We start from the raw sequence: 19,414 nt of genomic DNA, 5'->3' as shown, positions 1-19,414 counted from the left end.
GTTTGGAGAGGAGTGAACGTAGGAAGGACGAAGGTCTTTCGGAAGGGACAAGGCTGAGGGCGCGAGGGCGCGAGGGCGCGAGGCCGGCGGCGGCGGCGGCGGCGACCGCGGCTCTGGGTTGCTTAGCAACGGCGGGAGCGCGCGTAGCCCGCGGCGCCGCTTGCACACCTGCAAGGCCGGAAAGCGAGCCGCGCCGTCGGAAGTGCCGGACGAGGCGCGACAGGCGGCCCCGCGCGCGTTCCAACAGCGCTGGGAGCCCGGGAGGCCTTCCGCTCGCCGGTGACGAGCCGTGACGCCTCAATGGTTACCCGGGGCGCGGCTCGGGGGTTCGGAGGCCGGGGGCTCCGCTCTTCGACGCACCTCTTGTCAGGAGCGGGCGGCTGCTGCTGCGCCTCGGTCGGCCGTCGGGGCCGAGAACCATGAGCCCCGGGGGCGCGGGCTGCTCCCACAGGCTGCTGCTGACGGTCGGCTGGCTGCTCCTGGCGGGCCTCCACTCCGCGTGTGGGACGAACGTCACCGCCGCCCAGGATCCTGGCTTGGTCCACGAGGGCGAGGGCGAGAGCGAGGGCGAGGAGGAGGCCGAGAGCGAGAGCGAGAGCGAGGCGGAGAACGAAGCCCAGTCTGCGACTGAGGAGGATGGTGAGGGCGGGAGGCCCCGCGACGGGGGCAGTGGAGGGCCAAGCCCTGCCCTCTGACCTAGGACCGTGGGAACCGTTATCCCTGTTAACATCTGTAGAGCTCTCTTGCAAACAGCCTTGAACTTACACTTTCTTCATATGCCCAGTGGCCTTGAGGAGAATGTGCTAGTTCTCCAAGGCGCCCCAAGAAAGATAAGTGAGCACGTACATAGAAGTCGTTACAGGATTACTATTAAATATTGCTCTGGATAAGGAAAAAGATGCCCTCCCTCCCACTTTTTTTTTTAAGGGATAGGAGTTGGGGAGTAGCCTCTCACCAGTGGGAATTATTATTATTATTATTATTATTATTATTATTATTATGTTAACCCACATTTATTTTTTAAATTTACATTTTACTTAGTGGACATACAGTTTAATATTGATTTCTTGAGTAGAATTCAGTGATTCCTCACATACATACAACCCCAGTGGTCATCACAAGTAGTACCCTCCTTCATAGCTTAATCCACCCAGCCATTCGCCAACCGTCTCCCTCTGTCATTAAAGAGCCTGTTAGGGCTTGTTTCCGTCTTTCATTGTTCTCCTTCCTCCTTCCCATACATTCATAGTTTCGTTTCTTCAATTCCACATATGTCTTATAACACATACTTAAAATGAAAAATACTTAAATATTTTTTTAAAAGCCAGTGAGGAGAGTGATTTTTTTGGTACATCCAATGGGAATTATTTTGATTCTTGGTAGTTACATGTTTTTCTTTCCCATTGTAGTTTTTTTTTTTTTTTCTTTTTTAAGTCCCAAATTGCTTGAGATCTTACTCCTTTCCACGTTTGCTGTTTAGGTTGGAACTCGGTGGAATGAAGAATTCCCCTCACTGTGACACATCTTAGACCAAAATGCTGACAAAACTGCCCAGAAGTCCCATGTCAGCTTCATACAGCTCTATCCTTGAGCACCTCTGTAGCATGGTGGTGTATGTAATATTTGCACCTTCAACTTGCATACACAAAGGAATGATGGCAGTAGAAAACACCTATCAAGGGATCCAACTAGTGGTTTTGTTTGATAATACAAGGGAAAATGAACCTGTGCTTGGTTCATAAATTTACCTTGTTCTGCTGGCTTATTAAGCAATAAAACCTGACAAGCTGTTATACATGTTGTATTGGTTAGTAACTCACATGCTGCTGGTAGGTAGGTAGAAAGCCAGGTAAATTGCTGGTTTGCAGCCATTTAAAGGAGAAATGATCCCCTTTCTCTATAAATGACCCAGCGGAGATTCTTTTATTATTCTTTAATATCCTTGGCAATCTCCTGTCTCCTATACATATAGAATAGGTGCTGTATTTATCAGCCTTTCTGTTTATTTTCTGATAACAGATTGTGACCCGCAGTGATGGAAAGAAATGGACTATTGGAGGTTAATGATGGGATGGGAGTTTGCATCGCCTTCATAATATTACATTACAGGGAGCTTGGAGAGGTCCTTGACCTTGGAAATGTGAGAGAGACTAGACAAGAAAACATTATCTAAAGCATGATAGCTGTTGCTTCACTCCAGTTTTAAAAGTAATTGAATTAACAGTTTTAGTATTAAACCATTCAAGGGATAGTTCTACCTGTGAAATGCTAAGTAGAGTTTAAGCTAAACCCAAGCAATGAAGTTACAATGCCTTAGGTACAAATTAAAATGCAGGCAAGTTATTTTTCTCTCATTCTCTCATCTGTAAACTTTAGGGAGTCTGTGTACCTTTTGAAATTTTATATGTATGATTTCGTGCATAGTTGCTTTTCCTGGGGAGAGTGAGAATCCAGAAGTGTAAATAATTGGAGGTGTTGAAGATTAGAAAATTTCCAGAGCTGTTATTAAAATTTGACAAGGCTCCTTTTAACCCTCAATGACCAATAAAAATAGTCATCATTATTTGCTATCCAATGGACTTTTAAAAAAATTTTACTTTTAAGTAATTTTACAAGTAATTTACAAAAGTAAAAATAAAGGGTTAATGAAAACAACTAATTTGAAATTTTAATAAGAATATAAATATGGAAAACTCCAAACTTTTATTCCATATTTCTTGGTTTTGAAGATGTTAATATCATAAACGGGCAGGATACTTTGAATGCAACTAGATGCTCATTTACTGTTATGCATGAGTCTGGAATATATTCATCTTACAAATGCTGATTCCAGATTTCAGACAAATCTCTAATAGATTCTGGTTTATTAATTTGTGCATTGTCAAAACACAATACTTTTGAAAACTACGAAGCCACATATTTTGTTGATGAGAAGACCACCATGTTCTTTGCTCCATAATTGCAAAATATTTTCATTTTAGGTTTATAAACACCAATAAGAATGATTAGTCCAATGAATTTTATTCATTTCTAAATCATCTATTTTCTTTTTAGTCACTTTTGTATATATACCTGCCATCATGATCTGTCCATTTACAAATGCTATCAAGTAAATTTTGGTGGATAAACACCTTTAAAAAGGAAAGAATATTGTCCATATCCTTTTAGCAAAACAGTGTGGTCCAGCTTCTGTTCATAAAACATTTCAGGATTAAGTCCTTCCTGTTGAAAGACTAACTGGATGAGAATACCATATATCCTTTTCATACTTAGAAATGTAATATGAATTCATTGATTTTTGAGTTAGAGAAAATTCATCTAGGGTATTCATCTAAGTTATCATTTCTCATTTTGCTTATGCAGTCAATTTCACCATCAGCATTAGCATCTAAGGTGCTGCTGTCTATGTTCATCTTCTGATTCATCCAACATTTGTGAAGTGTTTTTCTCTGTCAGTTTTCTCTCTACCGTTATGGGCAAAGGAAGGAAGGAAGAAAAGAAAGAAGAAAAGGAAAGGAAAGGGAAAAGGAAAAGGAAAAGGAAGGAAAAGGAAAGGAAAGGAAGAAAAGAAAAGAAAGAAGAAAAGAAAAAAGAAAAGAAAAAGAAAAGAAAAAAAAGAAAGAAAAATTTAAAAACCTCAGCAGTGTTCAATGAAAGCTAAAAATAAGACTACCAGAAAGGTGCTTCTAGAGTTCTTTTATAGCTTCCTAAAGATGATGCAATATACTTCAGGCAAAAAATAAGGAAACAAAGGATGATATAATAGCTATGATTTATTTTGCAATTACATCATCCTTCTAAGCAATTCCAAACATTCTTCCATTTTATTATCTTAGTCTTTTTTTAAAAAAAGACATAATTGGGAATAATCAATAAGAAATAATAAAATCCAGCATTATGAATGATGAAATAACAAAACGCTTAAAAACTTAGGAAAAATTACTAAAATACGTTAGATTTATATTAATAACTCTTAACCCCCCCATACCTTTTATACACTGTTAAACTTTTGATAAATCTGAAGGTATACTTAGACCCTTAGATTTATAGTTATACCCGTACATTTATAAAAGGGACCAACAATAGATCTACATAATAATTGCAAAATAGAATGCATTTCATTCTCTAAAATAAGTTTTATCCTTTATAAATATAACTATTTTCTCTTTTTCTTTGGAACACCTCTAAGAAAAAATAAAAATTATGAAATATCAACCTTCTATATCAATTCTCAAGAAATTCAAAAATTAAAATTGGGCTCTGATGGTATATACCAACACTTAAATTGTGCTGTCCAGAATTTAAGAGAACACTCCAGGATCTGACCAGAACAAAAAACGAGTGTGATCATTATCTGCATCATTATGGATGCCGTGCTTTTATCAGTAAAATCTAAAACTGAATAGATTTTTAGGGAGGCCTCAACAGTCTTGACTCCTATTGAACTTACTATTGAAATCTCCACTTATTTTCACTTGTTCTGTCAAATTAAGACTATCCATATTTTGAGGAGAATTACTTTTCAGCTCCATGTGTAAGACATTTCTCTAAGGCTTCATTTTGGTAGACTTGCCTAGTATTCCATCCTGGCATTTTTTTAGAGCCAGATTTATCTTCAAACTTATTTGCTATCCTTCCTAGTTTTTCAGAACCTCTGGACTTAGCATGATCATACCAATATTTCCAGGTCATTAATAAAAATATTAAACAGGACAGAGTCCTATGATACTCTTTCCTTATACATTGACACTAACCAATAGCAACACTGGATATTACTGTTTACATATAAAAACAGTTACATATAAAAGTTTACTAGCATTCAGACCACATATTTCCTTTTTACTCATAAGAATATGACAGGAAATTTTGGCAAATACCACACTGAAGTCCGGATACATGTAGTTTCTCTGACCCACCATTAGGCGACCCCTATAAAAAATGGAAGTCATTGAATGACCTAATGGGCACTCACAGTCAAAAGGGACCTTAGAGATCATCTGATTAAATCCATTTTTTTTTTCTGAAGTTAGAAGAGCTTAAATAACTTTCCCAAAGTAGCATAGGTAGTGAATAGTAGGGCTGATTGATTAACTAATAGTTTTTGAAAAGAAGCTATATTTAGAGTCTGAAAGTATTAACTCATCCTCCTACCTGTTTTTTCTATGTTCTAGATTTGGCTTTTAGTATATATCCCACAATGTGCCAGCAGAAAGTATCCAAGTATTTGAAGCAAAAGCATCAATTCAGAATTGATCATGATATTCCAAATAATTTAACAAAGTCAATATTGATTTACTTAACATATATACATCAAGAGCATACTATGTATTCAGGGAACTGTATTTGGTGCTTGTAAGTATAGAATAGCAGTCTTTGTGAAGATATTGTCTTACAGTAACCAAAATAGGAAAAAAATCTGATGTGCACTGAGTGTGAATGAAGTTATGATATCTTAAGTATCACTAAAAGTATCACTTTTATAGCACTAAAGTTACAGATTGTTTTCACATATATTATCTCATTTAATTCTTAGAGATACTCTCATTTAATTCATAATAAAATAAAATAGGTTCTCCTTTCCAATTTTTTGCAGAAGTGTTAACTAGGCCTGATAGAGTTAAAGTAATTTGCTCAAATTCACCTAGTTAGTGGTAGAAGGAGCAATTTGGACTCCAATTCTTATGCACTTTCCCATGTAATATTGTTAATTTAGGATACAATGCTTTAAAAAATTCTAACACCTCATGTAATATTTTTTATATTGAAACATCAGTTCTTATCTGCTATGAAGAATTGGTTATATACTATAGCTGGTAGAAATAATGCCAAACTTCAAAACAATTAGAAACAGAGTAACGTGATTTAAAATCAACAATATTTAACTACTCAAATACATGTATATTCCTAAATTATCCTGCTAAATAAAGTGTTGAAATAAATTCTTGGGAATAATTTATCATCTTAACCTAAGAAGGTATAGAACCATTCTACGACATATTTTTAATGAACACATGGCATAAAGACTTCTTTTTGGATGGAAATGATATACTCAACTTTTTTTTTTTGAAAAATAGAGAATAGACAAAATTGGGGCCTTACAATTAGCAGGCTTTTGTTTTGTTTTGTTTTTCTGACCTATAGAACTTTAACTCACCATGTGTTGAGCTGATGGAATTTTTTTTTAATTTATATTAAAGTTTGAATATAGACCTTTGCAAGACATTTCCTAACTTATTTAAGTACTTTGAAGGTTTAGGCTTCTTTTGATTTAACAATATTAGAAGATGTACTAGGAATGACACTGATTTTCTGATTTAATAAAACTTAAAAACTCTTTGTTTCCCATATGATAAGTGCTTGTATCCTTCATCCTCAAGTAACAATTTTTCCATTTGAAAAGTTTTCATATGATTGAATAATGTATATTTGCATTTTATGTTTAGCTTCAAATCAGACAGTAGTCAAAGAAGTAGAATTTGGGATGTGCACTGTTACATGTGGTAAGTAGCATAGAGCAGACAAATCAACAATATGTAATTTGGGGAGAAGGGAAGGTAAAAACTGGCAATTTTTATATGTAATTTGTGTACTTTCATTTATCTCTCAAATTATAATTCACATACAAAACTCAAAAGGTAAGATATTTTCAGTTTATAACCTCTAAGCCTTATTTTAAGCCAGCTCCCTATATTTTTTTGGCACTTAAACTGATTTTATCAAGTGAAACTTTTATCTCACAGGTGTTCAGAAGATGAAAGATCTTCCGTGCATCTCAGAGATGTCTTCCCACAGACTGTGTGGCAAATCAAGAAATTTGCTTATTTGTAATAGTCTATTCTAAATTCTACATTTCTCCAATTCATATGTTATGTCTTGGAGAAAAGAGGTATTAGCTTGAGGGGAAAGATAATATTAAAAAAAACTATGACCTCTATCATTCCATGAATAGACATTGGATATAAAATCTCTTACATAGATAGAGGTGGAATTAAGGCTACACATACCATAATAGACCAGTGTTTCTCAAACCTAAGTGCCTGCAGGACTTGTTAAAACACGACTGCTAGACCTACCCCAGAGTTACTAACTCCCTAGGCCTTTGGAGGAGCTTAAGAGTTTGTATTTCTAAACAAGTTCACAAATAAATCTGATGCTGCTGGTTAGAAGACCATCTTTTGACAATCACGATAGACTAGAATGCTGAGAAGACAATAGATAATTTGCAATGAAATTAAGTTTATCCTAAATAAAACTGCCTTGGAAAAAGGATAGTGAAGGGAGGCAAAGATAAAAACCAAATGATAAGAAGCAAAATCCATGCAGACCTAGAGCAGAATGATTTTTTTAAATTACACCTGAATTGTTTATATTTGAATTAGTGTATTTTTTTAAAGATTTTATTTATTTATGAGAGACACAGAGAGAGAAAGGGGAGGCAGAGACACAGGCAGAGGGAGAAGCAGGCTCCATGCAGGGAGCCCGACATGGGACTTGGTCCCGGTCTCCAGGGTCAGGCCCTGGGCTGAAGGCGGCGCTAAACCGCTGAGCCACCAGGGCTGCCCTTTACTGTGGCAAAATAAACCTAACATAAAGTTTACTATTTTAACCTTTAAATATACAACTCAGTGACATTAAACATGTTCACGTTGTTATGCAACTATTAACCACCATCTATCTCCAGAACTTTTTCATTATCCTGGAGTCAAATCTCCGTTCCTCTTAAACACTAACTCTCTGCTGTCCCTGCCCAACCCCTGACAATCAGTATTCTATTTTCTGTCTCAAGATAATTTTAAACCTAATTTTTTCCTTAACTTCTTAGTGGATCAGAGTCCAAAATGAAAGGAATACATGTAATAAACCTGTGAATATTCATTTGCAATTTACATCTTTCTTTTGCAGCTTGAGAAATTTCACAGGTAGAGAATTACTTTTATGACAGTTCTAGTAATTTATATTGTATTACTCTATTTTTTAAAGATGTGTTTCAGAAATTACATATTCATCAAATGATTTTTTGAATTTTGCCTACTATGTACCAGGCATTGCTATAAGTGGTAGAACAATTCCTTCCCTACAGGAAGTGTATAGGGGCAAAGACAAAAATAATATTAAAACATGTAATACATCAGATGGGGATAAATTCTAAGGAGAAAGATAAACCTTAAAAGGCAACATTTTACATCTAAAATATTTTAAAATATTTTCAATTTATAAAAACTATTTAGAGGGGAAAAAAGCACTTTGGTGAAAATTCTACTGAACTCTCAAAATAATATTTCAGCAGTCAAAAAGTTTACTTTTTCTGGAATACCCAGGCAGATTTTTAGGTGTTACTTAGACTTACAGAAAATCTCACGCCTACACATGTCATCACAATGAACTGTATTTGGCTAAATAAATTCACAAATAAGCTTGCTTGGAAAATATTTGTGCATTTTAGAATAAGCCTGTGCATCTAGAGAGGTACCTTTCACAAATTCAAGCGGAGCTATACTGCAGCCATTCTTAGGCATCTCTTATTAATCAAGAGATCTTTCCTCGAAGAGTACAATTATGATGAGCACCGAGTAATGTGTAGAATTGTTGAATCAATATATTGTACACCTGAAGCTAATACTGTATGTTAACTATACTAGACTTAAAATTGAAAAAAATTAAAAAGAGATCTTTCCTCTTCCAACCTTTCATCTCCTTATCTCATGTAGAGTCCTCTCCCTTGCTACTCAAAGTTTGGTCCACAGACCAGCTGCATCAGCAACATCTGGGAGCTTGTTAGAAATGCAGAATCTCAGAACCTACTCCAGACCTACTGAATCAGAATTTGCCTGTTAATAAGATTTCCAGGTGATTGCATGCACTCTAAAGTTTGAGAAGCACTGTTGTAAGTCATCTCTCGACTTCAACTCTCCCTTGCCCTTGAGAGGTTTTGTGATTAACATCTTTAGGGGCTGAAAGAGGGAATCTGGTAGAAAAGGAAATCAAGATGGACTGTTCCTTAGCCTGTGGCTACACAGTCATATCATAGGTCACTTATCCTAGGACATGTTTAGCATGTCACTGATAGAGCATTTTATCATGTTCCTCAATTCTGGTGATGAAAGGCAAACCCAGTGGAGATCTGAGATCTGTTAGTAGAAACTTGATTTCTTGTGGTAAAAAAACTGTGGTAATTCTCAAGACACTATTTGTTAGAAATTGAGATTTGGTCATTAATACTTTGTCCTCTTATATTTAATACAGAGACTTTACTAATCTAAATATTAAAAAGCATCATTTATGTTTTAAAATATGATTTTTGGAAAGTCCTTCAGTGCTCCAAAACCACTTCTAAAACTTCCATGGCCAGACAAATTTGGGAGATCCTGTTTACTACTATATTTCATCAAATCTAAGACTTTTGTTAGCTGTGAGAAGCATATTTTATGCACCTCTAAAAAGGAAAAATGCTACCAATTTGTCACATGCTGTCAATCTAAGATAAGTTCTGATTTCTCATTTAAAAGATGTTAAAATGTAAAAATTTTACATCTTAGGTCCATGAAAGTTTATACATAATAGCGCATTAATTTACTAGCATATTAAAAAAGTTCCCTGAAAATTCTGTAATAAAGAAGACCCTTTAATTTTAATTTATCATTTTCAAATGGATATAATTTTGGAATCCTTTTTCATATGATAACTAGAGGAAACTCAGTGTTTCATGTAACTCACTTTGGGAAATGCTGTTTTACGAAATAAAATGAGGGGCATAAAAATTCTAAGTGTCATCACTCTGAATTTAGGAATTTCTAAAATTAGAAGAAAAGTCTCAAAAAAGACCTAGGTGAAAAAAAAAAAAAAAAAAAAAAAGACCTAGGTGGAAAAGTAAAGAAAGTAGAATTAATTTTTCTTAACATTTGCTGATTTCTTTTACTGAAGGTGTTGGTATTAGAGAAGTTATACTAACAAATGGATGCCCTGGAGGTGAATCCAAGTGTATTGTACGAGTGGAAGAATGCCGTGGACCCGTAGATTGTGGCTGTGAGTTGGACTCTGCATTGGAAGGAGTTGGAGGGGAAGGGCTTACTCTGGGGAAATAGCTTTAACCTCAGGTTGCCATGGGTGGAAGGAATTGATCAATTGATATACTGAAAGAAAATTATGATAAAACTTAAAATTCCACTTACCTAGACAATTATAGCTCTGAGTACTTTTCTGCTTTTGCTTTACATTCTTCAGTGTTGTTTAAAATTTAACATATAGTCTCTGTAATACACTGGAACTTTATTATACTCAAGGTCTGTGGTCAAAGCTAATCTGTAGTGAAACACCTTTGACACTTTGGTAATGACATTTTATTAGTAGATTGGCAGACTTTAAATTGGTAAGTTTGTAAGCTTTTCTATATAATATTACATTACTTTGAGATTTCATCATCTCTAGTGGGGGTTTCTAACCAGTAAATTGAAAGTCACTGGCAGATCTCAAAGTTTAATCTAATAGATCACTAAGTTGGATGCCCTTGCTATTTATTCTGCCAAAGGACCACACAGCTATGGTATTTTCCACCTGCTCCTTTTGATGATTTTACTTTGCATCCACTCACCCCTCTCTATTCTTCTACACTCAAACTCTCAATAATAATTTTGATAACTTCCTGCATATAATTGATGTTAAACTGAAAGTGGCTTTTAAAAAAAAGATTTTATTTATTTATTCATTCATGGGAGACACACAGAGAGAGGCAGAGACACAGACAGAGGGAGAAGCAGGCTATATGCAGGGAGCCAGATGTGGGACTCCATCCTGGGACCGGAGGATCACACCCTGAGCCGAAGGCAGGTGCTCAACCGCTGAGCCACCAGGCATACCACAAAAGTGGCCTTTAGAGCAGCCCGGGTGGCTCAGCGGTTTAGCACTGCCTTTAGCCCAGGGCCTGATTCTGGAGACCCGGGATCAAGTCCCACATCAGGCTCCCTGAATGGAGCCTGCTTCTCCCTCTGCCTGTGTCTCTGCCTCTCTGTGTGTGTGTGTGTGTGTGTTTCTCATGAATAAATAAATAAAATCTTAAAAAAAAAAGTGGCCTTTAAAAGTAGTCTTTGTATAAAGCAACTTACAATGCCTAATGGTATATATGTATTTAATTTTTCTTGTTTTTAGGGGGTAGACCAGTTACAGAAAGTCTTGACAGTGTTAGACTGCCATGTGTTCATATATCTCCTGTAAATCGTTTCAAATATGTTTGGAAACTTCTAAGGCCAGACCAAGTAAGTAATGAATGTATGTAATGTGGCGCTTTCTAGTGAGCAATAAAATTTGTTTCCAGTACTTGATGGCTATCAGAAAACTTTCTTTTTAGAAGCAGTTTGCAAAAATGAAGTTAAAAATCTTACAGCCTTGTTATTATTGAGATTTTAATTTAATTTTAATAATTCAATAATTGCATTATTAAGTGGGGCTAAAACTTTACATATGTCTTGGGGTCAGCTATTATCAGAACTTAAAAACATCCCTTTTATATAAAGTATTCTATTTTGGAAGCAAAGTTTTCATTTTTATGTACAGGAATTATATGATGATAATAGTAACTAACATTAATAGAGGGCTTATTAAATATCAGACACACACCAAGCACTATAGTTTCTTTTAACCCAATCTATGAGATATTTCTTACCATTACACCCATTTTACAGATAAGTAACTGAGAAGCAGAGAGTCACACAGACAGAAATCTTAGAGTTAGTACTTAATGTCGGGATTGTCTGACTCTAAAATCCATGTGCATAATCAGTTACTGTCCTAGACTGAGACAATGACTATTCTTTTGTTATGGGAAATAAATTGTTTCCTGATCTTAAGTATACATGAAGAATGTTGGCACTTTTTTTTTCCTTTTTAAATAGCAACCCATTATCCTTGCAAATGATTCAGCAATCCTGGAAGTACGCAGGGAAGTTCACCCCTTGATTTTTGAGTGTGCCACCTTGGATAATAATGAAATAATAGCAACAGTTAAATTCACAGTCTATACAACAAGTGGTAAGTGCCCAGTTATATTTTGGTTTGCTTATATCAAACTTAAAAAGCATCAAAATCATTTGGAGGGCTTCTTGAAATAGATTGATAGCCTCACTCCCAGAGTTTCTGATTCAGTAGATCTTGGGTGGGGCTGGCACAGCAGTTTGCCTTTCTAACAAGTTCCCACGTGTTGCTGGCTCAGGGACAACCTTTGGAAAACCACTGGTGTTTATCATTTAGACTTTCTACAAGGTGGTACTTAATTTCTTTTTCACAATTTAGAGTCAGATGTGTTTCCCTTTGGGAAACTGGTGCATTCCTGAAGCATCTCCAAAGGCAGTCCTCTAACTTGAATTATATTCTCTCACTTCTGTCACAAAAGTGAAATGGATACATGGAATTCTCATAGATGCTTACAAAATTTTTGATACAGTAAAATAATAAAATTAAGAAACATTATTTCAAAACATGGCTCTTTAAAAATTATTCATTTGAAGAAAATATTTTTTGATGAAACAAGAGTACAGTCCTCAATATATGTTACAAAAGACAAATCTTGCCCTGAACATAATTTTACATGTTAGAAACTATGCTTCCCTTGCAAAATGGTTCCATGTGCATGTCCTTTCAGTTTAGACTATGATGTATAACATATCCAATTATTTCCTTTTGTTCAGTTGCTCTTAGCCATTTTTATTATAGTTGTCATTGTTTTTGAGGTAATGAGGGGGTTTGGTCACAAGTTCTTTTGAGAATCAAATCAAAACTCAGGAGGCTTTTCCCAGAAGAAATGCCCACATAAACAAACCTGCCAAAAACTACCTGTTATTTTAATAGAATCCATGGATTTCTTGAAGCTTTTTCTGAATCCCTAGTAAAGAATTTATGCTATAGTTTAGAGATACCATACAGCATAACACTGTTTATTAAAATGGAAATAAGCTAAAGTGTTTAAGGCATGACTTTTAAGAATAAACTACAACTTTCTTTAATGTGTTTACTGTCTTTAAAAAATATTTATGGTGAAAGCTAATAATCTCATGTTGAGATATCAAGTATTAGTAAAAGGATAATTTCAAAAAAATGCTTAAAAAAAGCAAGAAAGGATCAAACCTCATCAAACTAAAAAATATCTCAGTGAGTATTAGTTTAGAGTAATAAAAGTTTTGGGGGCCATTCTCAGTTTTTGTCCCCACAGCCTAGTCCTTGTTAGGACCATAGCTCTTCTTTTGATTAGAAGTCTTTTGGGGATCCCTGGGTGGCTCAGCGGTTTGGCGCCTGCCTTTGGCCTGGGGCGCGGTCCTGGAGTCCCAGGATCGAGTCCCAGGATCGAGTCCCACGTCGGGCTCCCGGCGTGGAGCCTGCTTCTCCCTCTGCCTGTGTCTCTGCCTCTCTCTCTCTCTCTCTCTCCCCCCGTGTCTATCATAAATAAAAAATAAATCTTTATAAAAAAAGTCTTTTTAAAAAATTATTTTATTTAAATTCAGTTAATTAACATATCATGTATTATTACTTTCAGAGGTAGAGTTCAGTCATTCATCAATTGTATGTAACACCCAGCACTCATTATATCACATGCCCTCCTTAATGCCCGCCACCCAGTTACCCCATCGCCTCACCCACCACCCCTTCAGCCACCCTCAGTTTGTTTTGTAGAAGTCAATATGCATTTGATAATGTGTAAGCTAAGGGCTAGAGACAGACCCTGAAGTGTTAGCCCTTAAATGAGACAAAGCTGACTTCCCTCTTGTAGCAGTCCAACGCTGATGGGTTAGCTTTGCCATCTCAGTACATGGTCTGGTTAAATGACAAAATGCTTTTAGAGCACTTTGGTATCTATTAGCTTCTTTTAAAAAGTGACAATTGGGAATACTCCTGTGACAGACCCTTTTGGCTATTTGGACATAAAACAACTATTTTGTCTATAAATGTCAACACAGTATGGTACTGGCCTGAAACAAGTACCCACAATTAAAATATCTTTAGGGTAAATATGGTTTAGTTAATGACAATTTCCCATCCACCCCTATACATCAGATTTTTCACTTCCACAATAGTTGTCTTTATAATTAGGCATTGTTATGGATTGAATTGTGTCTCCCTTCTCAAGTCTTAACTTCCAGAACCTCAGAATGTGACTGTGATGGGAACAGGATCGTTGCAGATATAATTTGTTTGGGTAAGATAAGGTCATACATACTAGAAAAGAGTGGGCCTTTAATTCACTATGACTGGTGTCCTTATAAGAAGAGGGAAATTTGGACACAAACACAGAATGAGAGAGAAGAGAATGTCATATGAAGACACAAAGACACACAGGGAAGGATCCACCCCCAGAGCCTTTGGAGTGAGCAGGGTATTACCAACACGTTGCATTCAGACTTTTAGCCTTTAGAACTATGAGACAATAAATTGTCTGTTGCTTTTAAGTCACCCAGTTTGTGGTACTCTGCTATCATGGCCCTAGAAAACAAATGCAAACATAAGCTTCATTTTTCTAAGAAGTCAGAACATTGAAATCCATCCTGTTTTTCAATAAGAAATTTCAATAGGAAATGCAGCCTATTTTTTTTAGGTATAAAAGTAATCTAGATATAAAAGTGATCCTTGCAAGAAGACTGCTCTTGAAATAAAGTAAAATCTTTATACCTCTCACTCTTCATCCTCTTGGCTAGTATTGCAGAGTAATGAATAAATGGAAAGGAATTTTGCATTTCTTCTTCTAAGGTTTTAATCCTAAAAGGGATCTTTCATTTGAGCTTTAAAAACCTCACTGCTGTAAATCCAAAATTATCAAAAACAAAAAGATTTTAAAAATCCAACAATGTTGGAATATATGTTGTGATTTCTCTATAATACTTGGGACTATTTAGTGAGATCACCAATTGAATTTATAGCTCTAGAATTACTAAGGAGAATGAAAAATTATACTCCATGGTGTTTAAAAAATAGGAAAAAAATTCAGACAAATAAGCAGATGAGATTGCCCATACAAAAGAAACTACTTCTGAAAGAGGGGTACTTACCAAAATTAAAATATTGCAATATATAAAACATAGCTTGCACAAATCATTAAACCTCCCTGAACATTGGTTTACTTATCAGTGTAATTCAGTAATTGTATCCAGAGATCTCTCTGATCCTTCTCCACATGAATTCTTTATGATTCTATGATTTTGAGGACTAGGAAGAACCATAAGAAAGCTATATAATTGGTAAAATAAATAGTATTTGATGTAATTGGCTTTTCACCAATTTATAGTATAGCAATGTTATAATGCATATGGTAGCCTGGCTTTGTCTCTTTAATAGCCTTATTTTCAGGAAGAGCAGAAAGATATGGGAGAGAATGTCTAATTTAAAAGTGTTGTGTGGATATTTGTATAAAAATAAACTTGAAGCTCTATCTTACAACATATATAAAAATTAAAGATATATGATAGTCCTTTATTTTATTTATTTATTTGAGAGAGTAGTGAGAGCTCGCCTGGGCGGTGGGGTCGAGAGGTAGGGGAGTGTAGGGGCAGAGGGAGAGGGAGAGGCAGACTCCCCACTGAGCAGGGAGCCTGACTCGGGGCTCAATCCCAGGACCCTGGGACCCTGGGATCATGATCTGAGCATGTCAGGTGATGGTGAAGTTGTTGGAAGGCACACAGGCAGACCACTTAACCAACTGAGCCACGCAGGTGCCCTGAGATGTCATAGTTCCAAATGTAAAAATTAAAACTTTAAACATAAAGGTTTAAAAAAGAAACATAGGGGAAAATCTGCATGATACTGGAGTAGGCTAGGGTTTCTTAGCTATGACTCAAAACAATCACCATAAAAGGGAACATTGATAAATTAGGCTTCATTAAAATTAAAAACTTTAGCTCATTAAAAAAATCATTAGAAAAATGAATAGGCAAGCCAAAACCTGGGAGAAAAAAATTCACAAAACTTATATAACCATTATAATCAGTTTGGGCAAAGATCTTACAGTTTCTTAGTAAACTAAAGAATACCTCTTCCCTATGACCCAGGAGTTCCACTCTTAAATATTTATTCAAGAAAAGGAAAATACATGTTTGCAGATGACTTGCATAAAAATGTTCATCGCAGTTTATTTATGATAGCTTAAAGCAGCAACAGCCTACCTGTTCATCAGTAGAAGAATGAATAAACAAATTAGAATACTACTCATCAATAAAAAAAGAAAAAAATATTGATGTATGCAGCACTTTTGGTGAATCTCTAAAACAGGCTGAGTAAAAAAGCCTCACATGAAGGAATATATAGTATATCTTTCCATTCCTATAAAGTTCTAAAACAAGCAGAACTAATCTGTGGTGGAAAAGAGCATTAGTATAGTAGTTGCCTCTGGAGGATGGGGCAGAAATTACCTGGAGGGACTCAAGGGAATTGATGGGGTATAGCAATATTCTGTGACTTCACAGGGTTTGAATTATATATGTGCGTTTGCATTTGCCAAAACTAAATAAATGTACATTTAAAATTTTTGTGCAATTCATCAAAAATTTTACCTCAAAAGAAAAAATATAAACAAGTATTGAACTCTGGTTAATGATACACCTTTTGAAGTTTTTTCGGGGGAAGGTTGCAGACATTAGCAAATAATGTTGAAATGCATTGAAAAAAGATGGATGAATGGATTTATAGGAGGATGGATAGATGGGTAGTAAAGTGTTGATGGTAGTATCTAGGTGGTGGAAATACAGAATGTTCGGTGTTAAATTATTTCAAATTTTCTGCATGTTTGTAAAGGACATTTCAGAGTTCATGAGCAAGTTTATTAGTAACTTTCTTTTCATTAATTCTGTGTTTTTCTAGAGTTAATTTTTATATATAAAGTTTCTATTTAGATATCTTTTTTTCCAGTAGTAATAATCATCAGATGTGTGTTTTTTCTCTAGAATTGCAAATGAAAAGATCAGCTCGACCAGACACTGATGCAGTCCTAGTTTTTGTGCTGACCATAGGAGTTGTTATCTGTATATTCGTGATCTTTATACTGATCTTCTTAATTATAAACTGGTAGGTGAAGGACTGAACTGAGTCATCACCCTTGCTTGATGTCCTCCTTGTCTGGCACACCCCTCTTGTTTGATGAACCCAAAGGCCTGTCTATAACACCCCCCATATATGACTTGAAATAGTCCAATACCCTGTATACCTCCTGCAACTATTCTGCTTCAGGCTACCTAAGATCATGACTTGCTTCTCACCATGAGAGAGCTTTAAGTGCAATTTTTATAATTTTACATGGTAATTGCAAAAAAAAAATATTTTTTAAAGGTATTATTTATTCATTTATTTATTCATGAGAGACAGAGAGACACAGGCAGAAGGAGAAGCAGAGAAGCAGGCTCCATGCACAGAGCCCAATGCAGGACTCAATCCCGGGATTCCGGGATCATGCCCTGAGCTGAAGGCAGGTGCTAAACCGCTGAGCCACCCAGGGATCCCCCCCAAAAATGTTTTGAATGAATATGTATGTTCAGTTGTAGTTCTCACAACTCTAAAACTTGATTGGTATAAACTACTAATTAATTTTTTGAAAGAATATTTCTAATATTTATATGAGTTTACACCCTGGTACAGCCTGAGGATTCATCTACTATCACAAATGTAGCTGATGCACCACAAACTAAAAATATCATAACTAAAGACACATTTCTATATGCAGAAAATTATATATACCTACTTAGTTTTGGTTTTCAATTCATAAAGGATATTTGTTTTGTTTTTGCTTTTTCTCCAGGGGGGCAGTCAAGTCTTTCTGGGGGGAGAAAGCCTCAACAACTGAGATACAGTCTGAACTGAGTTCAATGAGATACAAAGATTCAACTTCTCTTGACCAGTCACCAACAGAAATACCTGGAAATGAAGATGATGCTTTAAGTGAATGGAATGAATGATGTATGGTTGATATATAAGAAACCAAAAGAGAGTAGAGAATATCAGATTCATTAGTATAAAAATAAAATATATGGTGAAATACTTTAATAATATTGCAAGTGATTTCCACAGTCTAAATGTAATGTAATATGAGAATGTGCTTAATCAGTGTGTGGTATGAGAAGGGGCTGTTTTAGTCAGTGTATCTTTGTGATGGAGTTATCAAAAATAATTTTAATTTGTTCTCCACATTTGCCATTTCAGGTAATTACTTTGTCACATTTACCTAGAGGTACATACACACATAATATTCTAAACACATTTTTTATCTGTTTGATCATTTCTTTTTTTTTTCCAGTTTGATCATTTCTAAGGTGATTTGCCTGTTTTGTCCCAAATAAGAAAAATGTAATAGAGAAGATGTTTTACATATTAGACTTTCTATCTTCTGAGAGTACTGGGTTGAATTCTATCTTCTGAGAGTGCTGGGTTGAATTTATTAAGATTAATCATACTTTAGAATTTCTGCAGAGTGTGTGACATACAAAGCATCACTTATAAGACATGAAATAATAATAACAGCAACAACCACCAGTAACACTCAGTAACTACTATGTGCCAAACATCACTCAAAGCATTTTACACTATTTTAGGTAATGTAATTATGATTGTAGGTAAGAAATCTGTAAAGAGGAGGTGGGGTGGAACTTGGACATGGCTGAGTAAATGATATAAATTTAACTGCCCTGTATTTCTCACAGAAAAAAAAATAAATTAAGGATTTTTTGAATATCCACTGATAAGAACCTTCATTGTGCTTGGTATACAGGTAATAACATCTTAAAACCATTATTATTTCTTATTTCTGAGCATCATCTCTGTCATCTTGTGCTATTATTGTGTGATATGGCCAAATATCATGCAAGATACCAAGGCACTAGAAAGTTTAATTTGGTAAACTTATCAGAAATTAATTTTCAGAGGTTATGATAGTAGCACAAAATACACTTAATTTTTTATAGGTGAATTCTATGCCAACTTTATTGATCTTATTACAAGATTTATCTGATGACAGCATTAACTGCCCATCTGTGAAGAAGATGCTATAAATGGGCATTTATGGTATACACCCCTCTGGTAGCCTAGAAATAGGCTGTGTTGTGGAATTATCCATGCTTTCTATTTTATATTTGTGCTTGAGAGAAGCAATGAAGAATTGGCTGGAAAATGATCATTATCCGTTGTGGGAATTCCACTGGAGACTTCAAAGTAAAAAGAAATTGTTTTAATAAAATCTTCCAAAATAATTGTGGGTTTTTTGGTGACACCCTTCTTCCTCCTAGATAAGCATTAAAAAAAAAAAGTCAGCTTTCCATTTCTTATTCCTGATTAATATGGCATAGGTGCTGATCATTCTTGAATGGTAATTATTATTCTTATTTTTAGAACCATGAATAGCAGTGATTTCTAACTGTATTTCAATGACCATTAGTTCAGTCAGATTAACAGGTTTAGT

General features: G+C 35.6%; 1 protein-coding gene across 2 annotated transcripts; it reads left to right on the top strand.

Annotated features, from left to right (window-relative positions):
• Window positions 1-332: 332 nt before the first annotated feature.
• SPACA1 (sperm acrosome associated 1) lies at window positions 333-18,009 on the top strand. 2 transcript variants are annotated; one of them, XM_077903116.1, is made up of 7 exons: window positions 333-639; window positions 6,444-6,500; window positions 9,922-10,023; window positions 11,143-11,249; window positions 11,886-12,021; window positions 16,914-17,034; window positions 17,762-18,009. In XM_077903116.1, the coding sequence occupies exons 1-7, from the start codon at window positions 420-422 to the stop codon at window positions 17,916-17,918; spliced, it is 900 nt and encodes a 299-aa protein (XP_077759242.1). In that variant the 5' UTR covers window positions 333-419; the 3' UTR covers window positions 17,919-18,009. The 2 variants fall into 2 exon arrangements, with proteins under 2 accessions (XP_077759242.1, XP_077759243.1); XM_077903117.1 differs by lacking the exon at window positions 333-639 and adding an exon at window positions 684-834.
• The last annotated feature ends 1,405 nt before the right edge of the window (window positions 18,010-19,414 follow it).

This window comes from Canis aureus, chromosome 7 (genome assembly GCF_053574225.1).
Source record: "Canis aureus isolate CA01 chromosome 7, VMU_Caureus_v.1.0, whole genome shotgun sequence".
NCBI classification, from domain to species: domain Eukaryota; kingdom Metazoa; phylum Chordata; class Mammalia; order Carnivora; family Canidae; genus Canis; species Canis aureus.
The sequence above is the reverse complement of the archived record's forward strand: the minus strand, read 5'-3'. Positions and strand labels throughout refer to the sequence as shown.